This window comes from Ruditapes philippinarum, unplaced genomic scaffold (genome assembly GCF_026571515.1).
Source record: "Ruditapes philippinarum isolate M1 unplaced genomic scaffold, ASM2657151v2 ctg1381_1_1_1_1, whole genome shotgun sequence".
NCBI classification, from domain to species: Eukaryota; Metazoa; Mollusca; class Bivalvia; order Venerida; family Veneridae; genus Ruditapes; species Ruditapes philippinarum.
In genome coordinates, this window is record NW_026853170.1 from 540,977 (window position 1) to 564,976 (window position 24,000).

At 34.6% G+C, this 24,000-nt stretch overlaps 1 protein-coding gene across 1 annotated transcript; it reads right to left on the reverse strand.

Annotated features, from left to right (window-relative positions):
• Positions 1 to 23,932, reverse strand: LOC132735989 (ATP-dependent RNA helicase DDX50-like). The gene is made up of 15 exons (XM_060723034.1): positions 23,771 to 23,932; positions 21,671 to 21,848; positions 20,823 to 20,906; positions 18,679 to 18,698; positions 17,712 to 17,789; positions 15,497 to 15,614; positions 13,749 to 13,934; positions 11,744 to 11,883; positions 10,474 to 10,677; positions 9,446 to 9,550; positions 8,641 to 8,760; positions 7,318 to 7,391; positions 1,901 to 2,060; positions 1,119 to 1,235; positions 1 to 405 (listed from the first exon to the last, which is right to left on the reverse strand). Exons 1-15 carry the CDS (start codon positions 23,873 to 23,875, stop codon positions 1 to 3), a joined length of 2,094 nt encoding a protein of 697 aa, XP_060579017.1. The 5' UTR covers positions 23,876 to 23,932.
• Between the last annotated feature and the right edge of the window lie 68 nt (positions 23,933 to 24,000).

The window sequence follows — 24,000 nt, forward strand, 5'->3', positions numbered from 1 at the left end:
CTAGAAATCATCATCATCCCATTCAAACTCTTGTCTTCTCTGTTTACCATGGGAACCTCTATAACCACTATTTCTGTCAAAGTCAAACTTTCTTCCTCCATCATTAAACCTACCCCTGAAATTAGGTCTGTCTCTTTGCTCATGTCTATTAGGTCTATCTCTTTGCTCATATCTATTCATTCCATCTTCATTTCTATCCAACCATCCCTGGTTTCCATGCCTTCGAAATGAACCATGCCTGTCAGAATACCTATTATGTTTTCTTGGCATTGTAAATCTGTGTACTGAATTAATGTCTGGTAATTCTCTGACTTGCTCAATACTTTCTGAATTACTTGATCTTACATCATCAAATCCTTCCAGAACAATCCTTGCATCCTCTGCTTTCACATCAAAAACCAAGCTCTATTAAAAAACAATATAGAACATGTATAGTGTACAGTAGGAATAGACTGAGACTGAAGATAAGCAGATTCCACTGAAATGTTTTAATTATGAAATGTTTTAATTATGAAATGTTTTAATTATGAGACAAAGTAATCGGTTCATTGGTGCTATCCTTAAATGTTATTCATACCCCCATCAACAAGTTTAATTTGTTTGTTTCATTGGGTTTCAGTCACACCAACACATCATAGGTCATATGGCGATGTTCCAGCTTTACTCGTGGAGGAAGACCTCAGGTGGCCTTCCGTGCATTATTTCAGGCAGAAACTGGCACGCGAGTAGAACCACTGATGTTCCGTAAGCTAGCTGATAGTTTCCTCACATGAAAGAATCCAAAGTTCAAACCACAGCAGTGAGGGCAATTTTTAAAAAACCTTACACTTTGCCTTAAAAACTCAAAATCATTTAAGGGGGATTACTGTTTAAAAACCTCCTTTATAAAGCTAATGAAATGGGCCCAAAGCTTTTTCAAGTTTTTTTCATAAATATTTTTTTTTTTTTGTTTTTACCTTTTACCATAAACGTTTTTAAAACAATTGCCAATAAATTTTAAATACCATATTCTTGGTTTTCAGGGCTATAGCAACCAAAAGACTTTTTAAAACAAATTTTTCTCCACTTTAAAGAAGTCAAAAATAAATGATATGGAAAATTAATTAAAGTTTGTCTGCCCAAATTTTGGGGACATTCTGATACTTTACATTCATCTTTTCAAAATATCTCCTAACTTTCTCCTGTACATGACGATTATCACTTCTATCTCCTTTATAAAGTAATGTTGTGAAGCCCTGAAATATTACACCAGATATTTTAACCCTGAAATATTACACAATATATTTTAAGCCCTGAAATATTACACAAGATATTTTAACCCTGAAATATTACACAAGGTATTTTAAGCCCTGAAATATTACACAAGATATGTTATATATCATACTCACAACAGTTTTTGTAATGATTTGCAAAATTTTCCTCATATTCATATATCAAAACTCAACCCCACCTGTTATGGACCTTCATTTTTGACTTCTCAAAAACAAATTTACCAATCTTTTTAGACAGTAACAAACATATAATTTTTTTCTATATTGATTTATTCATATCTAAATGTATCTGGCGGATAAAACCAAGCTGACTTTCATAGTTTTCATTATTTATTATATTTCTTTTAAATAAATGAAATTATCTGAACAATATTGGTTGACAGCTACCAAAGGACCTTTTTTGGAAAATGATAACAAAATCCAACAAATTTTCAAAAGTTTCCCCCCTATTACCATAACAGAGTGGGTGATCATCACTAGACATGTTTACAGTGAAACTGGTTTTAAGATAAGACGAGTTTAACCAAGAGGGATTTTGTATGTTTCCTACACTTTAAGACTACATACATATGACAATTTTGCCTAAAACTATAAGAAATGATTTTGACATAATATCTAATCAAATGTACCTCTTGGTAAGTTATAAGGGATCTGAAGAAGAATTGTTTAGCACCAGATGCAAGTGCAAGAGATGCAGCTAACATCTTCTGTGCCCCTTCCTTCTGAATCAATATGTCGGCTCTCTCCATAAAGTGATTTATCAATTCATCAGGTACACTCTGAAGTTCCCTTCAAAACAAAAAATACAATAATTTAAATAGGATACCATGCATACTGTCTTCAGCACAGAAAAGAGTATGATTATTTATGTATTGCATTTCTAATGTCATGGTGATTGTAAGTGGTTGTTACTGAAGGCAAATCACATAACATTAAACTTACATATTTTGGTTTTTGAAGTAAAGTATATCAATTTAATATTGTGTTTAACATTCAAATTTTACACTGATCAACGAGTTAAAACAAGTTGAATTTTGCTCATATCAAAATTTTTATCAAAACATGTAAAGATATTTACTTCCTAGCCTTATTCAGTTATCAATTTTGTCACAATACATACATGTATTATTTAATATTTGGGGAGGGGGACCAAAAGAAAAATAAAGGAAAGTAAAAAGTTTATAATTATAAGTGAATTAGTTCATCGAAATTGTGCTGCTTTTGTGACACATGTTAACATGTTAAATCTAAAGAAACAAGAGTTCCGCTGACGCAGAACAACATTTAACAGAGCAATATATGCCCAATGAAAGTATCATAGACAAAAATATTCCTTGAAGAAAGATAGCAAATTTATTGTTGTAAATGTCTCATAGTATTACTTTAAAATCAAATATAAAAGAAACAAGAGGGCTAAGATGGCCCTGAGGTCGCTCACCTGTATAAAGGCCCCCGGAGCGGGGCCAGTTTAAACCCCCGGGCTTTTATTTGAACAAACTTGGAATACACCCATTAGAAGATTTTTCACGATAAGTTTTTACTACACACATATAATGAAAAACAATGACCTCTTCCCCCACCCTTGCAGGGCTAATTTTAACCCAAGGGCTTTTATTTGAACAAACTTGGTAGACAATCATAAGAAGATGTTTCATGCTAAACATCTAAGCTCTAGCTCATTGGGTTTTTTAAAAGAAGATTTTTTAAGTTTTTACTATACATATATAGTTCAAAACAATGACACCCCTGGGGCGGGCCAGTTTTGACCTGAACAAACTTTGAAGACACTTACTAGAAAATGTTTCATGCCAAATATCTTAGCTCTAGCTCTTTGGGATTTTTCAAAGAAGATTTTTAAGTTTTTGCTATACACATATAAGGAAAATCAATGACCCCCAGGGCGGGGCCAATTTTGACCCAAGGGCTTTTTTTTTAACAAACTTTGTAGACACTCACTAGAACATGTTTCATGCTTAATATCTTAACACTAGCTATTTGGGTTTTTTCAGAGAAGATTTTTTAAGTTTTTGCTATATCAGACCTGGGGTAACTGTAATCATTGATCTTGTAATTGATTACATGATTACACTGTAATCATCATGTAATTGATTACCTAGCCCAAAACTGATTACATTAATTGTAATTAATCAATTACAGCTTAAATTCAGTCAGTAATTATGATTACATTTTGATTGACATTGATTACTTTCAGATTTAAAAGGAAACTATTTAAGTTCAAAGGATGCCTTTATTTTACATTATACAGTTTAACTTTTGTTTATTAGTTATACAGTAAAAATCCTCAATTAGACTGATAAAAGTGAACATTTTTATCATTGCTTACATACTTTAAGACCATGGTCTACTTAAGTCATTTTGTATGAATAAACAATATGTTTATTTATATGTATCTACAAATACATTATAAAAGAAACTATCATGAATAAACAATATGTTTATTTATATGTATCTACAAATACATTTAAAAAGAAACTATCAAAGAATGCCTTGATATTTAATCTGATAAAAGGAAAACATATTTCTGGAGAAATTTAACGTTAATTTTACAGTATCACTCATTATATGATGTACATAAATCAAATGAAAATTTAAATTTTCAAAAAATAAATGTGCTGAAAGCAACAATGTACCACTCTAAAATTGACCTTCTCACCTAATTTCATAAAATAACCCAATAACAGTTTTTCACACCTTGTGAAATCAAGTGTCATGCTCAAGAGCATTCAAGCAGATCATAACAACAAATTTAAGATCTAGATAGGTGTTGACTTCAATATCAGTGGTCTCGATAGTCACATTAAAATTAAAACAAAAATTTGGACTGACTTATAATGGTGGTCTTAAAAGTGAATAAGCAGGTGGTTAAATCTGGATCATGAAACCATTGACTTAAAGAATCTTTTTAAAAATGGTCTTAATAGCAGGGTGGTCTTAATTCTGGGGTGGTTTAATGTACATTCAATGTAATCAATTATCAATCAATTACTCTCTTAAAAGTAATTGTAATTCAATTGATTACAGAGACAAATGTGAGTAATCAATCTTAATCAATTACAATAAAATCTGAAAGTAATTGTAATTTAATCAATTACTGATCAATGTAATTATCCCCAGGTCTGTGCTATACACATATAAGGAAAATCAATGACCCCCGGGGCGGGGCCAATTTTGATCCCAGGGCTTTTATTTGAACAATCTTGGTAGACAACCATTAGAACATGTTTCATACTAAATATCTTAGCTCTAGCTCTTTTAGTTCTTTAAAAGAAGATTTTTAAAGTTTTTACAATATGCATATATGGAAAATACACTCACTACAAGATGTTTCATGCCAAATATCTTAGCTCTAGCTCTTTTAATTCTTTAAAAGAAGATTTTTTAAGTTTTTACTATATGCATATATGGAAAATCAATGACCCCCGGGGTGGGGCCAATTTTGATCCCAGGGCTTTTATTTGAACAAACTGGGTAGACACACATTAGAACATGTTTCATGCTAAATATCTTAGCTCTAGCTCTTTTAGTTCTTTAAAAGAAGATTTTTAAGTTTTTACTATATGCATAATGGGAAAATCAATAACCCCCCCAAGGGTGGGGCCAGTTTTGACCCCAGAGCTCTTATTTGAACGAACTTAGTAGACACTCACTAGAAGATGTTTCATGCCAAATATCTTAGCTCTAGCTCTTTGAGTTCTTTAAAAGAAGATTTTTTAAGTTTTTACTATATGCATATAAGGAAAATCAATGACCCCCGGGGCGGGGCCAATTTTGACCCCAGGGCTGTTATTTGAACAAACTTGGTAGACATCCATTAGAACATGTTTCATGCTAAATATCTTAGCTCTAGCTCTTTTAGTTCTTTAAGAGAAGATTTTTAAGTTTTTACTATATGCATATAGGGAAAATCAATGACCCCCTGAGGCCGGGCCAATTTTGACCCCAGGGCTTTTATTTGAACAAACTTGTTAGACACTCACTAGAAGATGTTTCATGCCAAATATCTAAGCTCTAGCTCTTTGGGTTTTTTAAAAGAAGATTTTTTAAGTTTTTTCTTTAGGTTGCCATGGCAACCAGAGTTCTACATGGAATTAAACTCCAGACACAGTACACTACCAGAAACAGTACACGAATGAACACAGTACTATCCTGGACACAGTACACTACTAGACACATGACACAGTACACTACCAGAAACAGTACACTAATGAACACAGTACACTACTGGACACAGTACACTATTGGACACAGTACACTACTAGACACAGGACACAGTACACTACTGGACATAGTACACTACTGGTCACTGTACACTACCAGACACAGTACACTACTGGACACAGTACACTACTAGACACAGTACACTACCAGACACAGTACACTACCAGAAACAGTACACAAATGAACACAGTACACTACTGGACACATCAACTACTAGACACAGGACACAGTACACTACTGGACATAGTACACTACTGGTCACTGTACACTACCCGACACAGTACACTATCGGACACAGTTCACTACAGGAAACAGGACACAGTATATTACCAGAAACAGTAAACTACTGGACACAATACACTATCGGACACAGTACACTACCAGACACAGTACACTACTGGACACAGTACACTACCAGAAACAGTACACTACCGGACACAGAACACTACCGGACACAGTACACTACTGGACACAGTACACTACTGGACACAGTACACTACCAGAAACAGGACACATCACATTACCAGAAACAGTAAACTACTGGACACAATACACTATCGGAAACAGTACAATTCAGGACACAGTACACTACCAGACACAGTACACTACTGGACAAAGTACACTACCAGAAACAGGACACAGTACATTACCAGAAACAGTAAACTACTGGACACAATACACTATCGGAAACAGTGCACTACTGGACACAGTAAACTACCGGAAACAGTACACTACTGGACACAGTACACTACCAGACACAGTACACTACCGGACACAGTACACTACCAGACACAGTACACTACTGACACAGTGTACTACCGGACACAGTACACTACTGGACACAATACACTATCGGAAACAGTACACTACCAGACAAAGTACACTACTGGACACAGTACACTACCGGACACAGTGCACTACCAGACACAGTACACTACTGGACACAGTACACTACCAGAAACAGTACACTATCGGACACAGTACACTACCAGAAACAGTACACTACCGGACACAGTAAACTACTGGAAAGTGCATTACTGGACACTAAGGCCCCCACGATTACACGTTAAACGGATTCGTTTCGATTTTCATTCATAAACGTTTACGATATTGTTTACCGTTTAATCGAAATGACCATATTGTGTTACAAAATTTCTAAATCATTGCCTGTAATTATGGATTTTATCAATTCTAGTGGTTTATTCCAAAGTAAACAAACGGAAAATGGGTGTGCAAAATTGCTCGTGACATAATACATTTTTGGTAAAAAATGGGGTTACAATGCAAAAAAATGTGTGCTGAATCAATCGTGATGAGCCTTGCACATTCTTTATTTGTACATGTATTAAAAATAGAATGAAAGACATCATTTGGCGACTCAAATACATGGTGTGTATAGTACATAGAGGTACCACCGTTTAAACGGTATCGTTTCGGTTCTTAGCAGTCGTGTAAACGTTTCCAAAAAATTGTAAACGTGGGAGCCTTACTGGACACAGTACACTACTGGAAACAGTACACTACCGGAAACAGTACACTACCGGACACAGTACACTACCAGACACAGTACATTACATGCCTCCTTAATTCTCATTACCGTGTTGAGTACACAGTGACCCAGATAATAATTTGAAAAATTTTCATGATCCAACAAAGCTATTAAAAATCTATTCCATATTATTTTACCCTGCATCCTTTTTCCTTCGGGTATATATTATATTTTTATTATCTCATATTATAGCATCAAGAATGTTATTTCACATAACCTAAGGGATCTAAAATTTTTGTTCTGTCCATTCAAACTTACTTGGTAACATCTTTTTCACACACTGCCATAAAGTCATCCAGTGTTGGAGGTGATAATTGCTCAAAAGGGGTTTTCTGAAAAAGGAATGATATTTCATCTTTTAGTTTGCTTTCGCACCCTTTTTTACTTATATCTTTAGGAGAAAAAAATCACATAAAAATCATGGAAATGTATACATTTAAGAATATAAGTATTAAACAAACATGATCCTGGAAGTATAATTCATATGCAAGTGTTAAATTACTTGTGACTTGAAGAAAATGAAAAATATCAAGCATGATGGGAAATGATAGCTTTCCTCAAAACTGGGAAAAGGGATGGTAATCCTTTTAATTATTGTTGTTTAAATCAAGAGCTGTCGGTAGGACAGCAACACTGGACTATTCTTAATGCTTGATAGTAAAAAAAAATGCTAGATACAGTTACCTCCTCCTGTTTACAGGTTGGGGTCATGATTGTGAACAAGTGTGCAAAGTTTCAAAGCCATATGTCAATGTACTTTGAAAACATTTGAACTATTACAAAAACTTTAACGTAAATTCTAAGTCGAAAAAGGGGCATAATTTTGTCAAAATGCTTGATAGAGTTACCTCCTCCTGTTTACAAGTTGGGGTCATGATGTTGAACAAGTGTGCAAAGTTTCAAAGCCATATGTCAATGGACTTTGAAAATATTTGAACTATTACAAAAACTTTAACGTAAATTCTAAGTCGAAAAAGGGGCATAATTCTGTCAAAATGCTTGATAGAGTTACCTCCTCTTGTCTACAGGTTGGGGTCATGATGGTGAACAAGTGTGCAAAGTTTCAAAGCCATATGTCAATGGACTTTGAAAATATTTGAACTATTACAAAAACTTTAACGTAAATTCTAAGTCGAAAAAGGGGCATAATTCTGTCAAAATGCTTGATAGAGTTACCTCCTCCTGTCTACAGGTTGGGGTCATGATGGTGAACAAGTGTGCAAAGTTTCAAAGCCATATGTCTATGGACTTTGAAAATATTTGAACTATTACAAAAACTTTAACATAAGTGGTTACGCCGACGCCGAGGCTCGGGTGACTGCAATAGCTCTACTTATATTTATCGAATAGTAGAGCTAAAAAGTGGAGACATAACTTTGTCAAAACGTGAAAAGTTTAGAAACTTGACCTACTGGACTTATCATAAATCATCATCAAAAATGTTTCAAGTTTAAAATAAATACAAATGTACCTGAATACTGATTTAGTTTCAAAGAAAGAAAAGTATTTTCTTTTTAAATATTTTCTAGAACAGTCCCCTAAAATTTATGGTTGGAAGGGGTTTAATAGTTTAAAACTTACAGCCTTTCTTTCAAGATTATGCACTTCATTTTCTTCCTGTTTTGTATACATTAAGATAGATACTCCTGTATTGCCAGCTCTACCTGTTCGACCAACACGATGAATATAGTAATTTGTGTCCTGCATTAAAAACAAAAAGCATAAGTTCACTTAAACTGAAAATAAATAAACTTGAGCTTGAAACTTGATACTGCAGTTATGTAAAAAGATTGTGTGTATTGCTGACCAGTATTTGAGAGATCAATAGCTAAAGCAAGGAGAACCTTTTTTTTCTAAAGACATGCAAACTTGCAAGCTTTGAAACATTAACTGGTTCCCCAATTATAAAACATTTTGTAATCTGAGACCCAGTCGATCATTTTGGGATACAAAACCCCCTTTTTATGATGTCGGACAAGGTTTTTCCATATTTCGGCAGTGTGACCTAGTTTTTGACCCCAGGTGACCCATATTTCAACTTGACTTAGAAATAATCAAAACAAACTTGCAGACCAATTTCCAAGATATTTGGATTTTTAGCTCCTGTGACCTAGTTTTACATCAGAGATGACCCATGTTCGAACTTATCAGAGCAATTCACTAGACAAGCATCCTGACCAATTTTTATTTGTTACTTTCTCTCGCAAACACTGCCTTATAACCCTGGTAAAGTGAATTAGTGTGTATTTAAGTTCTACATTATCCCGTGTATATAGGAAGAGGCAATATTGAAAATATTTTCAATTTATTTTTTAAAAGTTGTTAAAAAGATATATTTTTATTTTAGCTTAAACATAACATAGAGTCATGTAAGAATTAGACTCACATTAGGAGGTGAACTCTGTATAACAACATCAATATTTGGTATATCTAGACCTCTAGCAGCCACATCTGTTGTAACAAGTACTTGAAAATCACCTTTTTTAAAATCCTGAAATATATCATTTCAAATGCATGTTGAAACAAAAGCTAATGAAAAATTACTTAACTATTCAAAAGCAAATAAGAACATGAGAGCCATAATGGCACTTAAATGAACCACCAAGAACAGTCATTAAAGGTCACAATTCAGATCCTTGGTCTAATTGTGATACCGCACAAAAATGTTCACCAGTAGTTCTTATTTTACAGAATATAGGGAGCATAAAGAAGGTAAATAAGTTAGTATATTTTGACCTTTGACATTTTGAGTTTGGTAGGTTTGTAGTTTCTCAGTTAAATTTTATGTTTTAAATGCAGATCCTAGCAACCTTGATCATTTTGATCTGAGAATGGGTGTGGCAGGTTGAACTCATTAAGGTACACCTACACACTTCACAGCTTCCAGGTCAAGGCATTTTGAGTTAATAGCCAGTTTAATGTACCATAATTACAGGCTCTAGTGCAATTAACCTTTTGACTTGAAAATAGGTGTGGCCAGTAGAACTCATAAAGATGCATAGACATACACTTTTGAAGTTTCTAAGCCTAAATGCACTTAGACAGAATGGGCAGATTTATGATTTGTTTTTACCGGTCCAAGTGACCTTGAACTTTGATTTATAATAGGTGTTACAGATAGAACTTTACTGTGTTTATCTACATACTAAGTTTCAAGTTAATACGATGGGAAGTCTTTTGTCTGCCCTATCATATTTGATGGGAGGTTGTTTTCTTTTGTTTGACCACTACATGTGTAAATATTCTCTGGTAAACCTGCTAAAGAAAATTAGTACAAAATACATACCAAACTAACCAATATGAACATAAAAGTCAACTATGGACTATTTTGGAGGAGACAAACTTTGCCAAATATTTCAGCAGATGATTCAATTTGAATTACATTAGCTTTTTGTTTATCAAAACAGAGCTTACCTTCAGGATTAGATCTCTTGAAGCTTGGGAAATATCACCATGAAATGCTCTAGACCGACGTATAAGTTCACTGCCAGTCAGCTGATTTACTTCCATTTTAGTCTCACAGAATACAATAGCTCTACCTGTCTGCTGACAAAAGTTCTTCACAAAGTATGTGATCAGTGACGGTTTCTGTGAGACCATACATTTTATTGCATATTGCTGAAATAACAAATATATGTAATTACATTGATTTGGTCAACTTTGCAACATGGAAATATCTGAGATATTCGCAAATATTTGATCAAGCAAAATTACTTCTTATTAGGCAAACTTTCTTCTTTCATTTGAATACACTTTTCATACAGCATCTTCTACAATAAGTTTTGACTGTTCATGTACTGAGATTGATTTTTCCCAATGCTTGTTTGTTTAAGTTGGTCTTAATAAATCACAAATGTTTGAATGGAACAATGTATGTGTTAGTTACACAATAGATTATTCATATAACAAAAGAATGTTTCAAAATCTGACAAAGAAATGTGTGATCAGGTGCTTTATCAAACTAACAATGTATATTTCAAACAATAATATAAATAACAAAGGTATTAAACAACTGAATAGAACGATTACAATAACGGCATATTCTTTACTTGTACCTGCTTAATTAATATCACAAAAACAGCATTAAATTCAAGAAATCATATTTTTAGCAAATATTTCTGCACGCAAAAAATCCACTTTTTTGACATTTGCAAAATTTTTGTGACGCATAAATATCGACATACACAATATTTCACTAAATTTTCACATTATTTCATGGAACATTAAACATAAAGCATGCAAAATGAATTTATATCTGGGATCATGTTCATGTTTTTTGAAAACACTTCATTATTAGTTGCTGAACAATGCTGAATTGTTTAACGACAGTTACGACAGTGAATAAAGTTTCAGTACTAACCTTGCATTACTGACTTTTATTGTAGTGTGATATGAATCTATAATGATATTTTACAGTGAAGCAATGATAACCATGATATGAGCCGCGTCACGACAAAACCAACATAATGGGTTTGCGACCAGCATGGATCCAGACCAGCCTGCGCATTCGCGCAGTCTGGTCAGGATACATGCTGTTCGCTTACAAACCCTATAACAAGTAGAGAAACTGATAGTGAACAGCATGGATCCTGATCAGACTGCGCGGATGAGCAGGCTGGTCTGGATCCATGCTGGTCGCAAACCCAATATGTTGGTTTTGTCGTGACGCGGCCCAAATACTGACCTTGACTGTAGTAGCAGTCTGTTCACTATTTTTACCAATTAAACTGATCAATTCATAATCATCATCAAGGTATTTTCTTGCAGCATTTCTCACCCAACTTGGCATGGTGGCAGAGTATAACATAGTTTGAGGTTTATTTGCTGTAAACAAAAACAAATTAATGATATTAGGGTTGTTTTTAATAACAAAGCATTCATTTATTTCAGAAAATTAAGACAGGGTATGATTGCCCTGCAGACAATGACCATTCAATTTTGTAGCAGGCCAACCATTTCAGGATAATTTTAGTAAATTTTGGTAAAAAATCTACGAACTGGTTCAGGAAGGGGATGATGTAACAATCCTATAACAAAAGTTGCATGATGGTGCACTTATACATTTCCTTAAGTGACCCAACACATAATGAATCAAAATACCAAACTGCTTCAGTTGTTTTCCTGATCAGGGCTTGACAAATCCACTCGTCCCCTCGTAAATACGAGTAAAAATTGACTCGGGACGAGTAAATCTCCCAGAAATACTCGTCCTACAGGACGAGTGAAATTTCTAGCAGAAAATAATCAAATTTCAATTCAATTCAGTTTTTGTATTCTTTTGAAACCATTTTTCAAGTCTCACTAGTAAAACAGAGCACGAAATAATTCCCCCGTGTTGACGGCAAAACGGATGTTGATTTGTTGAATGCAACGCTAAATTTGGTCTGATTCCGTTTTGTTAAATCTTACTAAAAGTTGCTGCAGGGATTCCGAGATGTTCCACAAACAACGATCTTTACATTTATTTAGTAATACAAAAATTTGTCTGTAACTCTGTTCAAAAAAATATTTTAAAATGTCACAATGCGATAATTGGCACATGTTTGCCCAGGGAGGAGAAAGTTAAACAGTGTCTTCAAAAATGAGCCAGAACACATAAGAAATCTATAGCATTGTTGTTGTTGTTTTTCAGTTTTTCATTTCCTGATACGGACATTGTTGAAAGGTAAGCTATATTCATTTTAATTATCTATCTGTTTACCAGAATGGAAAGATCATATGTAGTTATAAATGTGATCTTCTCCCTTTTCTATCCATTCTGTACAGTCTTGTCCAATCTATCATATAGTCTTTGGAGTGGGTGGGAGGTGCAACATAAAACTGCCTAGGCTAGGGAGGGCTATCGCAGATTTTTTTTTTTAATTCATACGCTTTAATGGTCAGCTTTTCTAATCTAATGTGTGGTCTTTAGTGAACTATAGGACAAGTACATATTGCAGCAGGTCGAGTAAAAATTCTAAGCTACTCCTCTGCAGGACGAGTTGCTTCCAAAAAATTTGTGGAGCCCTGCTAATGTCCTATGGTAATATTCCTTATTAATTATTTACATTCTGATTTCTTTGCATCTGTTTCACTAAAGGGACTCGGCTGAGTTTTTTTTGACATGATGGGACTTAAAATAATTTTTCGAGATAAATGTTTAATTTCATGTAGGTCTAGACCAGTAACTTTTGTGTCAAATTTCAGATCATTCACTCAATCCATTTCCCAGAACAATTATTCTAATGTGAAACATTAGCATTGCAATGTTTTTTGCTCAAATTGGGCTAAAATAACAAAAAATAGAACTTTCTATTCATTTCTGAGTAGATTTCTTTTGCATATCCTTCTGTGCCTAACCTGAGCTGTGTAGGTAATTGTATGTTTTAAGGCTTTTGGATCTCAGTGGAGTTCCTTTAAAGCTTTCTTTTATTAATTTATATTTCTGCTATAGGCCTTTATGTCTACTTATGTTGTTAAATACTGAAATATTACAATGAAGGCATGAATACATGGTATCAAATCTCAAGCATCATGTTGTACTGACACTAAAATGGTCAATCCTAGAGCGTAATCATGAGTGACAAACATGGAAGCTTCAAGTATAAAATTTACTGTGGATCAATCTTGCAACACTTAAAAAGCTACTGAAAGATAATTATAGTGGAAAGTCTATAACTAAAATTCAACACATAGAAGGTGTCACTCACCTGACTGATAGCTGTCTATGATAATCTTCTCGACTTGCTCATCAAAACCCATGTCAAGCATGCGATCTACCTCATCCAGTATAACATGCTGGAGGTCCGTTAGCACAAGTTCATTCCTGTTCATCAGATCATATACTCTACCTGGAGTGCCTACTATCACATCAGCACCATTTCGTAAACTATTAACTGCAATAACAAACATGTTCATCTTTAAATGTACAATTCAAAATATCCCCTTGTACAGAATTATAAATAAACAAGAGCAAGTTGCATAGACAGAGCAATATATGAAAGCATACAAATTTCTTTTAGGAATCAGAAACAAGATTGAATTTGTAAAAAATGCTATGCCACCACATTACAACACTAAACAGTAGTCAAGGTCATATTTCACAGGGCCTAAATTTCATGACTGTACATCAAAGGACAAGACAGTAAGTCACTTTGTCAAAATCTAGGTCAGCTGATATCAAAGTTCAATTCACATCTAAAACTTTGCATATGGACCAAATTTCATAGCTGTACATCAAAGGACAAGAAAGTAGGTCACTAGATCAGCTGATCCAAGTTCTATTTTATATCTTAAAATGTGCATAAGGTCCAAATTTCATGGTTAAAGGATAAAATATGAGAATTTCATTGATTTGACCTTGATTATCAAGGTAAATTCATGGACAGGGTCACATCTGAATTATTCATTATGTTTATTTGGTAAAAAGTCTTGTTTTGTCCAAGTGTAATCCAAATCTGTCTATAAATAACAAAATTATGAGAATTTACCAAGGTCATTTGAAGCTCAAGGTCAAGATCAGTTCAACCTTTAAGAAGGTCATGAGAGAAAGGTTGTTTTGTCCAAATACAAAGATAATCCATTATTAATTACCAAGTTACAGTCAATTATAGCGAAAATCAGTAAAAATTCAATAATTTAAGCTTCAAGGTCAATGTCATTAATGAACAAAGGTTATTTTAAATTTCATATACACAGGGTTCTCGGGGACGCTTATTTCGGAGTCCCGGTACGCATGTTTATTACAGCTGGACGCAAATATTTCAGAGCAAGGATTCCACGTGCGCTTAATTTTGCCTGGGGACGCATAAACATTACCGATTGTTTACAACCACAAATACACAAATACGTCAGCGCGTGTCAGTCTATAGGTAGGCGGTCCTATGCACATCAACTCGTGAAGCGATTAGCCAATCAGCGATAACGCTTTCGATCATTATCACGCAATAGAGATCAGACTAATGTAAATTAGCAAATTTTACCGACAAAAGGATAAAAATATCGACTATATACGCTGCAAGTTTAAAGACTGTTTTCTCAAATTACAAATGAGGGTAATTTTGAATTACCTTCAAGGTCAAGGTCATTTATAAGAGAAGGGTAAAGGTCTGTCTGCTTAACTTGAAGGTCTAACCTATAAGATTGTTTTGTTCATGTTTGAAGACAATCCATTCATAAATTACAAATTTATAGCCACTAAAAGCAAAAATCAGCAAAAATTAAGAAAAATTTAAACATTTAACCTTGAAGGTCATGGTTTTTATGAATAAAGGTCAAGATTAGTCTACTTGAATGTCTTGTCCGACAGTTGCTGTGGTCAAGTATGAAGACAATACACAAACAACTTAAAAAGTTTGCGGACGGAAATGGCAATGCCGCCATGACTGTAACAGTACATCTATTATTTTTTTCAAATTAAAATTGTGAGAAAAATTAGTGCTGTACAGTAGAAACTTACTTTGTTTTTCTATATTTACTCCACCATATACACAGGTCACCCTTGCTTTGTCACATAAACTCTCAAACACTTCTTTTATCTGATTAGCTAGTTCTCTTGTTGGTGTTAATACAATAACCTTTAAAGGAAACACAAAATATGCAGTAATTATCTAACAGAAAATTTGTATCAAGATTTCTCAAAACAAAGTGACTGCTAGTGTAATCAGACCACTTAAAATGCTATACACAGATCAGTTTGTCAATTTTTCTTATAAAGGTCAGGAACTTTTTCCTTATCTTTTAAATGTTAAGCTTGCAAACATATAATTTCAAACAAATGCTATTCCTTATGTAATGGTATAATACAAATGTTCATAATGAAACAAGCAAATTTGTTGAATTGATATCCTTTGCCATACTATACATGACATCTGTTGCCATACCATACATGCTATCCTTTATCATACCAAACATATTATTTGATTTGAAGCTTCTTAGTATTATGTTTCTCAGAATAGTTGTGAAAGTTAACACATACTTTGATATAAAGCTCACAAACTTGTACAGCATCAAGCAAACTAATAATAGAGTGTTTTTTAAGTAAATGTCATCTTTGTGAGACATAAAAACATAAAACTATTATTATTTTTTAAGTAAATGTCATCTTTGTGAGACATAAAGACATAAAACTATTATTATAACATATGATTGACTCTTTCATTTAACCCTTTCCCCCATGAGCATATTGTGAAAAATGGCCATTTTCACTGAAAAGCCTCCTCTTACAAGTTCAAACTGCTATGAAACTATGAAAAATGCTTCAATACTGATCAAACTTGGCACAAATGTTCTCTGGACCATTGCCTTTGTAACGACATGCTCAGTCTTAAATTTCCTGTTACCATGGCAACGAGGGGACATCTCAAATTTGCCAAAAATCACTTTTTTGCCTCGATTTTTTCCATCAAAATTAACTTCAAAATGCTGCAACTTCTCAAGGGATTGAGATAGAGTCAAAGGCTTTTCAGCGTTGGTTACACGTTACCTTATGATCAACCTGGGGTCATTTTAAGCCTCTCACAAGTCCAAAATTTTCTTGGCGATGAGGGGGACTCCGCCCCCCTTCAAACCCCCCAAACAGAAGGGGGCACATCCCCCTTCTGGCAACCCCCTGATGTATTATTTGGATGGGGGACGGCGCCGAAAAAATGGTCACTTTTTTTAACAACATTTCTCAAACGAAAAACAGTGTTTGTGGTCTAAATAGGACATTTTTTCACTGTTTGAGGCCTCAAAAAAGGGGGGGGGGGCAAAAAGCCGTCGAAACACGCTTATATAAGGGAAAAGGTTAACAAAAAATGATGAAAAACCTTGAAATCACCCAAAATCTAGTTTTTCCATGGTAACATGTGGTCTTTTACCTAATTTTGGTGAAAAATTGTTGTTTTGTAACATTTATAATTTTTTTAGTTAACCCTTTCCCCCATGAGCATATTGTGAAAAATGGCCATTTTCACTGAAAAGCCTCCTCTTACAAGTTCAAACTGCTATGAAACTATGAAAAATGCTTCAATACTGATCAAACTTGGCACAAATGTTGACTGGACCATTGCCTTTGTAACGACATGCTCAGTCTTAAATTTCCTGTTACCATGGCAACGAGGGGACATCTCAAAATTGCCAAAAATCACTTTTTTGCCTCGATTTTTTCCATCAAAATTAACTTCAAAATGCTGCAACTTCTCAAGGGATTGAGATAGAGTCAAAGGCTTTTCAGCGTTGGTTACACGTTACCTTATGATCAACCTGGGGTCATTTTAAGCCTCTCACAAGTCCAAAATTTTCTTGGCGATTAGGGGGACTCCGCCCCCTTCAAACCCCCCAAACAGAAGGGGGCATATCCCCCTTCTGGCAACCCCCTTATTTGGATGGGGGACGGCGCCGAAAAAATGGTCACTTTTTTAACAACATTTCTCAAACGAAAAACAGTGTTTGTGGTCTAAATAGGACATTTTTTCACTGTTTGAGGCCTCAAAAAGGGGGGGGGGGGGGGGGCAAAAAGCCGTCGAAACACGCTTATATAAGGGAAAAGGTTAAAATACATGAATGTTACTAAGAACTACAATATTATTATGCAAGTGTAGCAAACTACATGTTTTATGATATAAACAGATTTCTGATTTTCCAGTTTTCAAGTGATGTTACCAAGCTAGTTACAAACTGTCATTTCTTACCAATGGAATACGTTTGGTACCGCCAAGTCTGTGTTTGTTCTGTTCCAATTTTTCTACAATTGGAATAGCAAAGGAGAGCTGAAATGAAACCATTTATAAATGGTCAATAAGAAATTTATATACATATCCATTTTGGGTGATCTTTGCTTTATAAATTTCTTATGCATATATCTAATCTTACAGAGTCTTATTACACTGCAAAAAGTTTAAGAAGACTTTGTTACTATTCCTACAATATGCTTGTTCCTATTGTTTGCTCAAGCATCCAGTTTGTTTTTATGCTAATTATCTTAAAGCAACATTAAACAAGAGCCGGTTGAACCGGGTGATGCTCCCCGAATGAGTTTTGGACACCGGAAGGTATACCTTTTGTAGTGTCAGAGTTATGTCACAGACAAAGTTCAAAGTGTTAAAACAACCCGAATGTTGTGCGCGACACATTGTCTCAATATGGTAATCATTTCTGTGGAATCCAACTTCAAATAACGAAGTTATGGGCTGGACACAATTTTGCTGCAAGGTCATGCTGTGACCTTGGCCTTCAATTTAGCGTCCCAAATGTTGCGTGTGACAAGTCATCTCAATATGGTTATCATTTCTGTGAAAAAGTTGTAAATTCTGACTTCAAATAACGAAGTTATGGGCCGGACATTTTGCTGCAAGGTCATGCTGTGACCTTGACCTTCAAGGTAACGTCCAAATGTTGCTCGCGACAAGTCGTCTCAATATGGTTATCATTTCTGTGAAATAGTTGTAAAATCCAACTTCAAATACCAAAGTTATGGGCCGGGCACAATTTTGCCGCAAGGTCATACTGTGACCTAGACCTTCAAGGTAGAGACCCAAATGTTGCGTGCGACACGCTGTCTCAAAATGGTGATCATTTCTGTGAAATAGATGTAAAATCCGACTTATATATATATATAGAAGAAATTTATAATAAAAAAACCTATGCAAAAAAACTCACCGTTTTTCCTGTACCAGTTCCTATTGAATAATGAAAAAGAAGATTAGTCATTACAACAACTCATATAAGACCTTTCTATCTTAAACTAAAATGTAATTGGAAACTGAAACATACTTCATAATAGCAGTTAATGTTAGGGGTTTTCTCAAACGTAGTTAAGCTTGTATTAATTACTCAACAAAATCACAAAATAGATGAATAAATACATGCAAAAACAAGAGGGCCATGATGGCCCTGTAGTCGCTCGCCTTATGGTTTCAGAATAGATGTCGTTTTAAAAGTGTGAACGGACAACGGACGACGTACGACAGACGAAGAGTGATCCTAATAGCTCACCCTGAGCATATGATCAGGTGAGCTAAAAAAACAAGAGGGCCATGATGGCCCTGAAATCGCTCACCTGGGGCGGGGCCAATTTTAACCCAGGGGCTTTTTTTAACCAACTTGGTAGACACCCATTAGAAGATGTTTCATGATAAATATCTAAGCTCTAGCTCTTTTGGGGTTTTAAAAGAAGATTTTTTAAGTTTTTACTATAGATATATAAGGAAAATCAGACCCCATGGCGGGGCCAATTTAACCTTGGGACTTTTATTTGAACAAATTTGGTAGACACTCACTAGAAGATGCTTCATGCTCAATATCAAAGCTCTAAATCTTTTGGTTTTTAAAAGAAGTTTTTTTTAAGTTTTTACAATATACATATATGGAAAATCAATGACCCCCGGGGCGGGGCCAATTTTGACCCCAGGGCTTTTATTTGAACAAACTTGGTTGACACTTATCAGACAATGTTTTATGCCAAATATTTAAGCTCTAGCTCTTTCGGTTTTTTAAAAAAAGATTTTTTAAAGTTTTTACTATATACATAAAAGGAAAATCAATGACGCCCCCTGAGCGGGGCCAATTTTGACCCAAGGGCTTTTATTTGAACAAATTTGGTAGACACTCATCAGACAATGTTTCATGCCAAATATTTTAGCTCTAGCTCTTTCGGTTTTTTAAAAGAAGATTTTTAAGTTTTTACTATAGACATTTAAGGAAAAGCAATGACCCCCTGGGGCGGGGCCAATTTTGATCCCAGGGCTTTTATTTGAACAAACTTGATAGATGCTGATCAGACAATGTTTCATACCAAATATTTAAGCTCTAGCTCTTTCGGTTTTTTAAAAGAAGATTTTTTAAGTTTTTACTATATACATATTAGGAAAAGCAATGACCACCTGGGGCGGGGCCAATTTTGACCCCAGAGCTTTTATTTGAACAAACTTGATAGACACTCACTAGAAGATGTTTTATGCCAAATATCTAAGCTCTAGCTCTTTCGGTTTTTTAAAAGAAGATATTTTAAGTTTTTTCTTTCAATTGCCATGGCAACCAGAGTTCTGCATGGAATTAAATTCTTTGAACAATTTTTAAAGGTGACCACCAATGGACCATTCCTGTTAAATATTTGGATGAAATTGGCTTAGCGGTTTAAAGTAAAAGTTTACGGACGGACGGCCGGACGAAAAGTGATCACAAAAGCTCACCATGTCACTTTGTGACAGGTGAGCTAAAAAGAAAAAGAAAATAAAAATCTATATATTATACCAAATTTACCTCTTAAAAATATTTCTGATAAAAAATACGCCACATCTCTGCTTATAACATTAGAAACTTCTGATTAAATGTATTCGGTTGACAAAAAATTTCAAATTACATCTCAATGCAATTATTTATTTTAGTTTCTCGTGTATGTGTATTTTTCATACAGTTCTTTCACCTTCTAAATACTTTATAATCCAGAGGGCACTTTATAATCCAGAGGGCAACAATGCGACAGTGCAATAACGACAGTACGACAGTGCAATGACGACAATGGGATAGTTTGATGGCGACAGTGTGATAATGCCATGAGGACAGTACAATAATCCGATAGTGTGATGGCTTCAATGCAATGCCAACAGTGCGATAAAGCCATGACGACAGTGGAATAATGTGATGGCAACAATAAGATAGTGATAGTGACTGACTATTAGAGAAATAGAGCAGACATATTCATACAAAACAATCTGACCATTACTGCATTAGAAATAGAGCACTAAATCACTCTTGTATAAAATTAAGTCAAACTGATCTTATACAAGAACTTTAATACTTACTTGCTTGAACAATCACATCTTTTCCTTCTATTGTAGGGCCATATGTGTGATACTGTACAGGGAGCAGTTTCTCTATACCCATTTCTAAAATATGTCATTATATAATTTAAACCAACATCAAGAAGAAGACCAGAAAAATACAAGATTTGTCAAGGTAAAGTCACCTGGGAAACAAGGTTTACAACACCTGAAGTCAAAGTTCAATTTGTTAAAAGCATTAAAGTACCAACAAATAATCATTTGTATTATGTATCATCAAAGTCTGCCATCCAGTACAGGAGATAATGACATTTAAAGCCTGTCTGTTGGCAGTCTTATTTTAAGAAAATCAGGGATTTTTTTGTCTTATCTTATAGCCGATATTTGGTCATATTCCCAACTGAAAATAGTATATTATTTTCCCAATCCACAGGAAAAAAATTCCCAAATGAAAGTTACAAAATGAAAGTTAACAAATTCTAAAAACTATTGAAAATAAGGGCTTCTTCACTGTTATCGTGCTTAAATGTTTGAAGATGCCATCCTAAGACAGTGATTCTTTACATTCATTTAATTACTGCAAAATTAAAGTCATGCATTTTTCCCAATTCTTTTATAAAACTTCACTGAAATTCCCAATTCCATCGGTATTAGTCATGTTCCCAAAATCCTGGAATAAAACCCTGAAAATCGAGTTTTATTGTACAATAGTTCCCAAGCATCATTTCTTAGTTCTAAGTTGAATCTGAATCAAAATCTCAGGAATCAGCATTTTCTAACAAGTGAAAGCATAACACCAAATGTTGGACATAATCATACCCTGAAAGCTCATGTTTAATATAATGGATAAACAGAGTAAAGTAACTTACTTCTGAGCTTCTTCTGTGTAACATCTGAAATATCATATTTATCAAAATCACCATCAACATCCTGTGTTTTCTCTACTTCAGAATATTCATAAGTGGCAGCAGTTCTGCATTGTTTCATTGGCCATTGTTTGTGTATAACAGCACCGTGGTTAGGCTGAACAACTTTGTGAAGCCCTCTCTGAAAGCAGAAAGCAATAATTACATCCATGTATTCATCTTTCATTTTAAGACAGCTTCCTGGATGACCTGGGAACATTTTCTTTCAACCAACTTCAGACACTAACAGGGTTCCAAAAATTTGGCTAGGTTTATATGATCCAGTTTATTTGAATTTACCGACCGTCAATCAGGGTTATTGGGTCTCCGATTTTTTTATTGGTAAATTAGAGAGCAATTATGTCCGATGGATTGGCATATCATGTCATTTGAATGTGATAATTGCGGTCAATTATCGGCAATAACTGTGTTGTCACCAATTCTGTTGAAGTTATGCCTGGAGGCAAAGACAAGCCCTGTGTGATACCAGGGCTTTTTATCACAGGTTGGGAAGCAGCCCAGCCCTTAATTTTGGGGAAAAATTACACGATATATTTGCAAAAGGGGAAGAAAAAACTTGATGAAAATTCAATTTCTGGGGAAAACTGCATGATTTTAAAGAAATTTTCGTTGGGGAAGCAGCCCTATACCGGCCCCTGTTATAAAAGGTAAAAAGGCCCTGGATACGTAAAAATTTGTACATGCAGTAAGTAAAAAAAGTGCTGCGAAATCGATTTCGCTTAAATGTTCAAACTCGGCAAAGTTATGAAACTTCAGACGACTAAGTCCCCCAATTTGTCCAGTTGCAAGAGCCCTGCTATGTATATCATATATCAGTTTATAAAATCACTCAGTCTTGCAACTTGATAAATAACAACATACATATACAGTGCACTCCAGATACAACAAGATCGTCTTGACTTCGCATGATTCCTTGTTATAACCGGGACAGAACAAATTGTGAAATCCGACACCGTCGAACATCATTTATTTCTACTTTCGCTTTCACAAACATCCTTTTTAAAGAGTACACAAAGGGAGGTAACACTTTGCACTTAGAAGTATTTGTTTTATTTTTTTAAATATACATAATATAAATATATCTAGCAGACAAAACATATGAAAACACATAATACTACGTCCAACCAACTACGTTTGTCTTAATATGTACAATTTTAAGTTTGTTTTCAAGTCACACAGTGTATTTCTCATGAACACCGAATAACACTGCAAGAAATTAGACGCTTCCTTTGTGCTAATGACTCAAAAAAAATTTTTTGTTATGACATTTCATCACCTAAAGGACAAATTAGCCCATAACGCTGACAAAACAAGGTGCTAATTGCTAAATAATTTTAATTTCTTCCCTAATTGCCCTTTGTTTTTGATCACCATTGTTTTTCTCAAGGTGACGACGATGCAGACGAAGTGCCAATGATGTGACCTCGTTAAAATTCTGAAAAAATACGTATGGGACGTCAAATATATGTACGTTGTAACTGATATCTCCCTAAAACCGATCTTAGTTCTACATCATAGTGCTTTAAAATCAATTAGGATCACTCTAAGCAGGTATACATAATTGTATACATTTTTAAGAGACAGATCTTGTTATATACAATATAAATGAAAGGAGAATGAAAGGAAAAATGCCGGGACAAAGTAGAATGTGCCGGGACAAAGTAGAATGTACATTATAAGCGGTATCTGGTTAAATCCGATCTCGTTGTAAGTGGAGTAGACTGTATATCGTTGGGACAGGTACATGAGATTATGACGAAATCCTGACCTCATGCAGATATGGACAAGTCATTTTTAAATTAAACATACTTAGATCTATTACGAGGACAAGTCTGTTTGACATAATTCGTTCAGATAATACAGTTCAGTCTTAAATAAATGCAGATTATCATAGATTTTTAAATGAAAATTAAAATTTAAAAAAAATACTATACTAATTGTCTTATGATTTCGCGATTTTCACACGACCTTGAAGTTAAATAAATTTTTTGAGGGACACAGTTTTGAAAATCATGTAATTTTCAGCTACTTATCTGAGTTTACCTGAAATGTAAGTGCACGTGTCCCTTGAGAAATCAACTGAAATTTCTTCAAAACATTGAGTCGACCACTCATTCGCATAATTTCACGTGTTGCCATCTTTGACATGTGATTTGGACCAAACTACCCTTTTCGGCCTTTTCCGCCGTAGACCGCGGATCATCTCGGCTAATACCAATAAGTTGTCTCGAAGTTTGACGGAAATGGCTGAGATGATGCGATTGGTTCGCAGG

Excerpts from the sequence above, each read along its gene's own strand:
- LOC132735989 (XM_060723034.1), bottom strand. The coding sequence starts at position 23,875 with ATGTCAAAGATGGCAACACGTGAAATTATGCGAATGAGTGGTCGACTC. Across the intron at positions 7,392-8,640 it reads ATAATCTTGAAAGAAAGGCT|AAAACCCCTTTTGAGCAATT; the intron begins GTAAGTTTTAAA and ends TTCCTTTTTCAG. Across the intron at positions 2,061-7,317 it reads TGTGAAAAAGATGTTACCAA|GGAACTTCAGAGTGTACCTG; the intron begins GTAAGTTTGAAT and ends TTTGTTTTGAAG.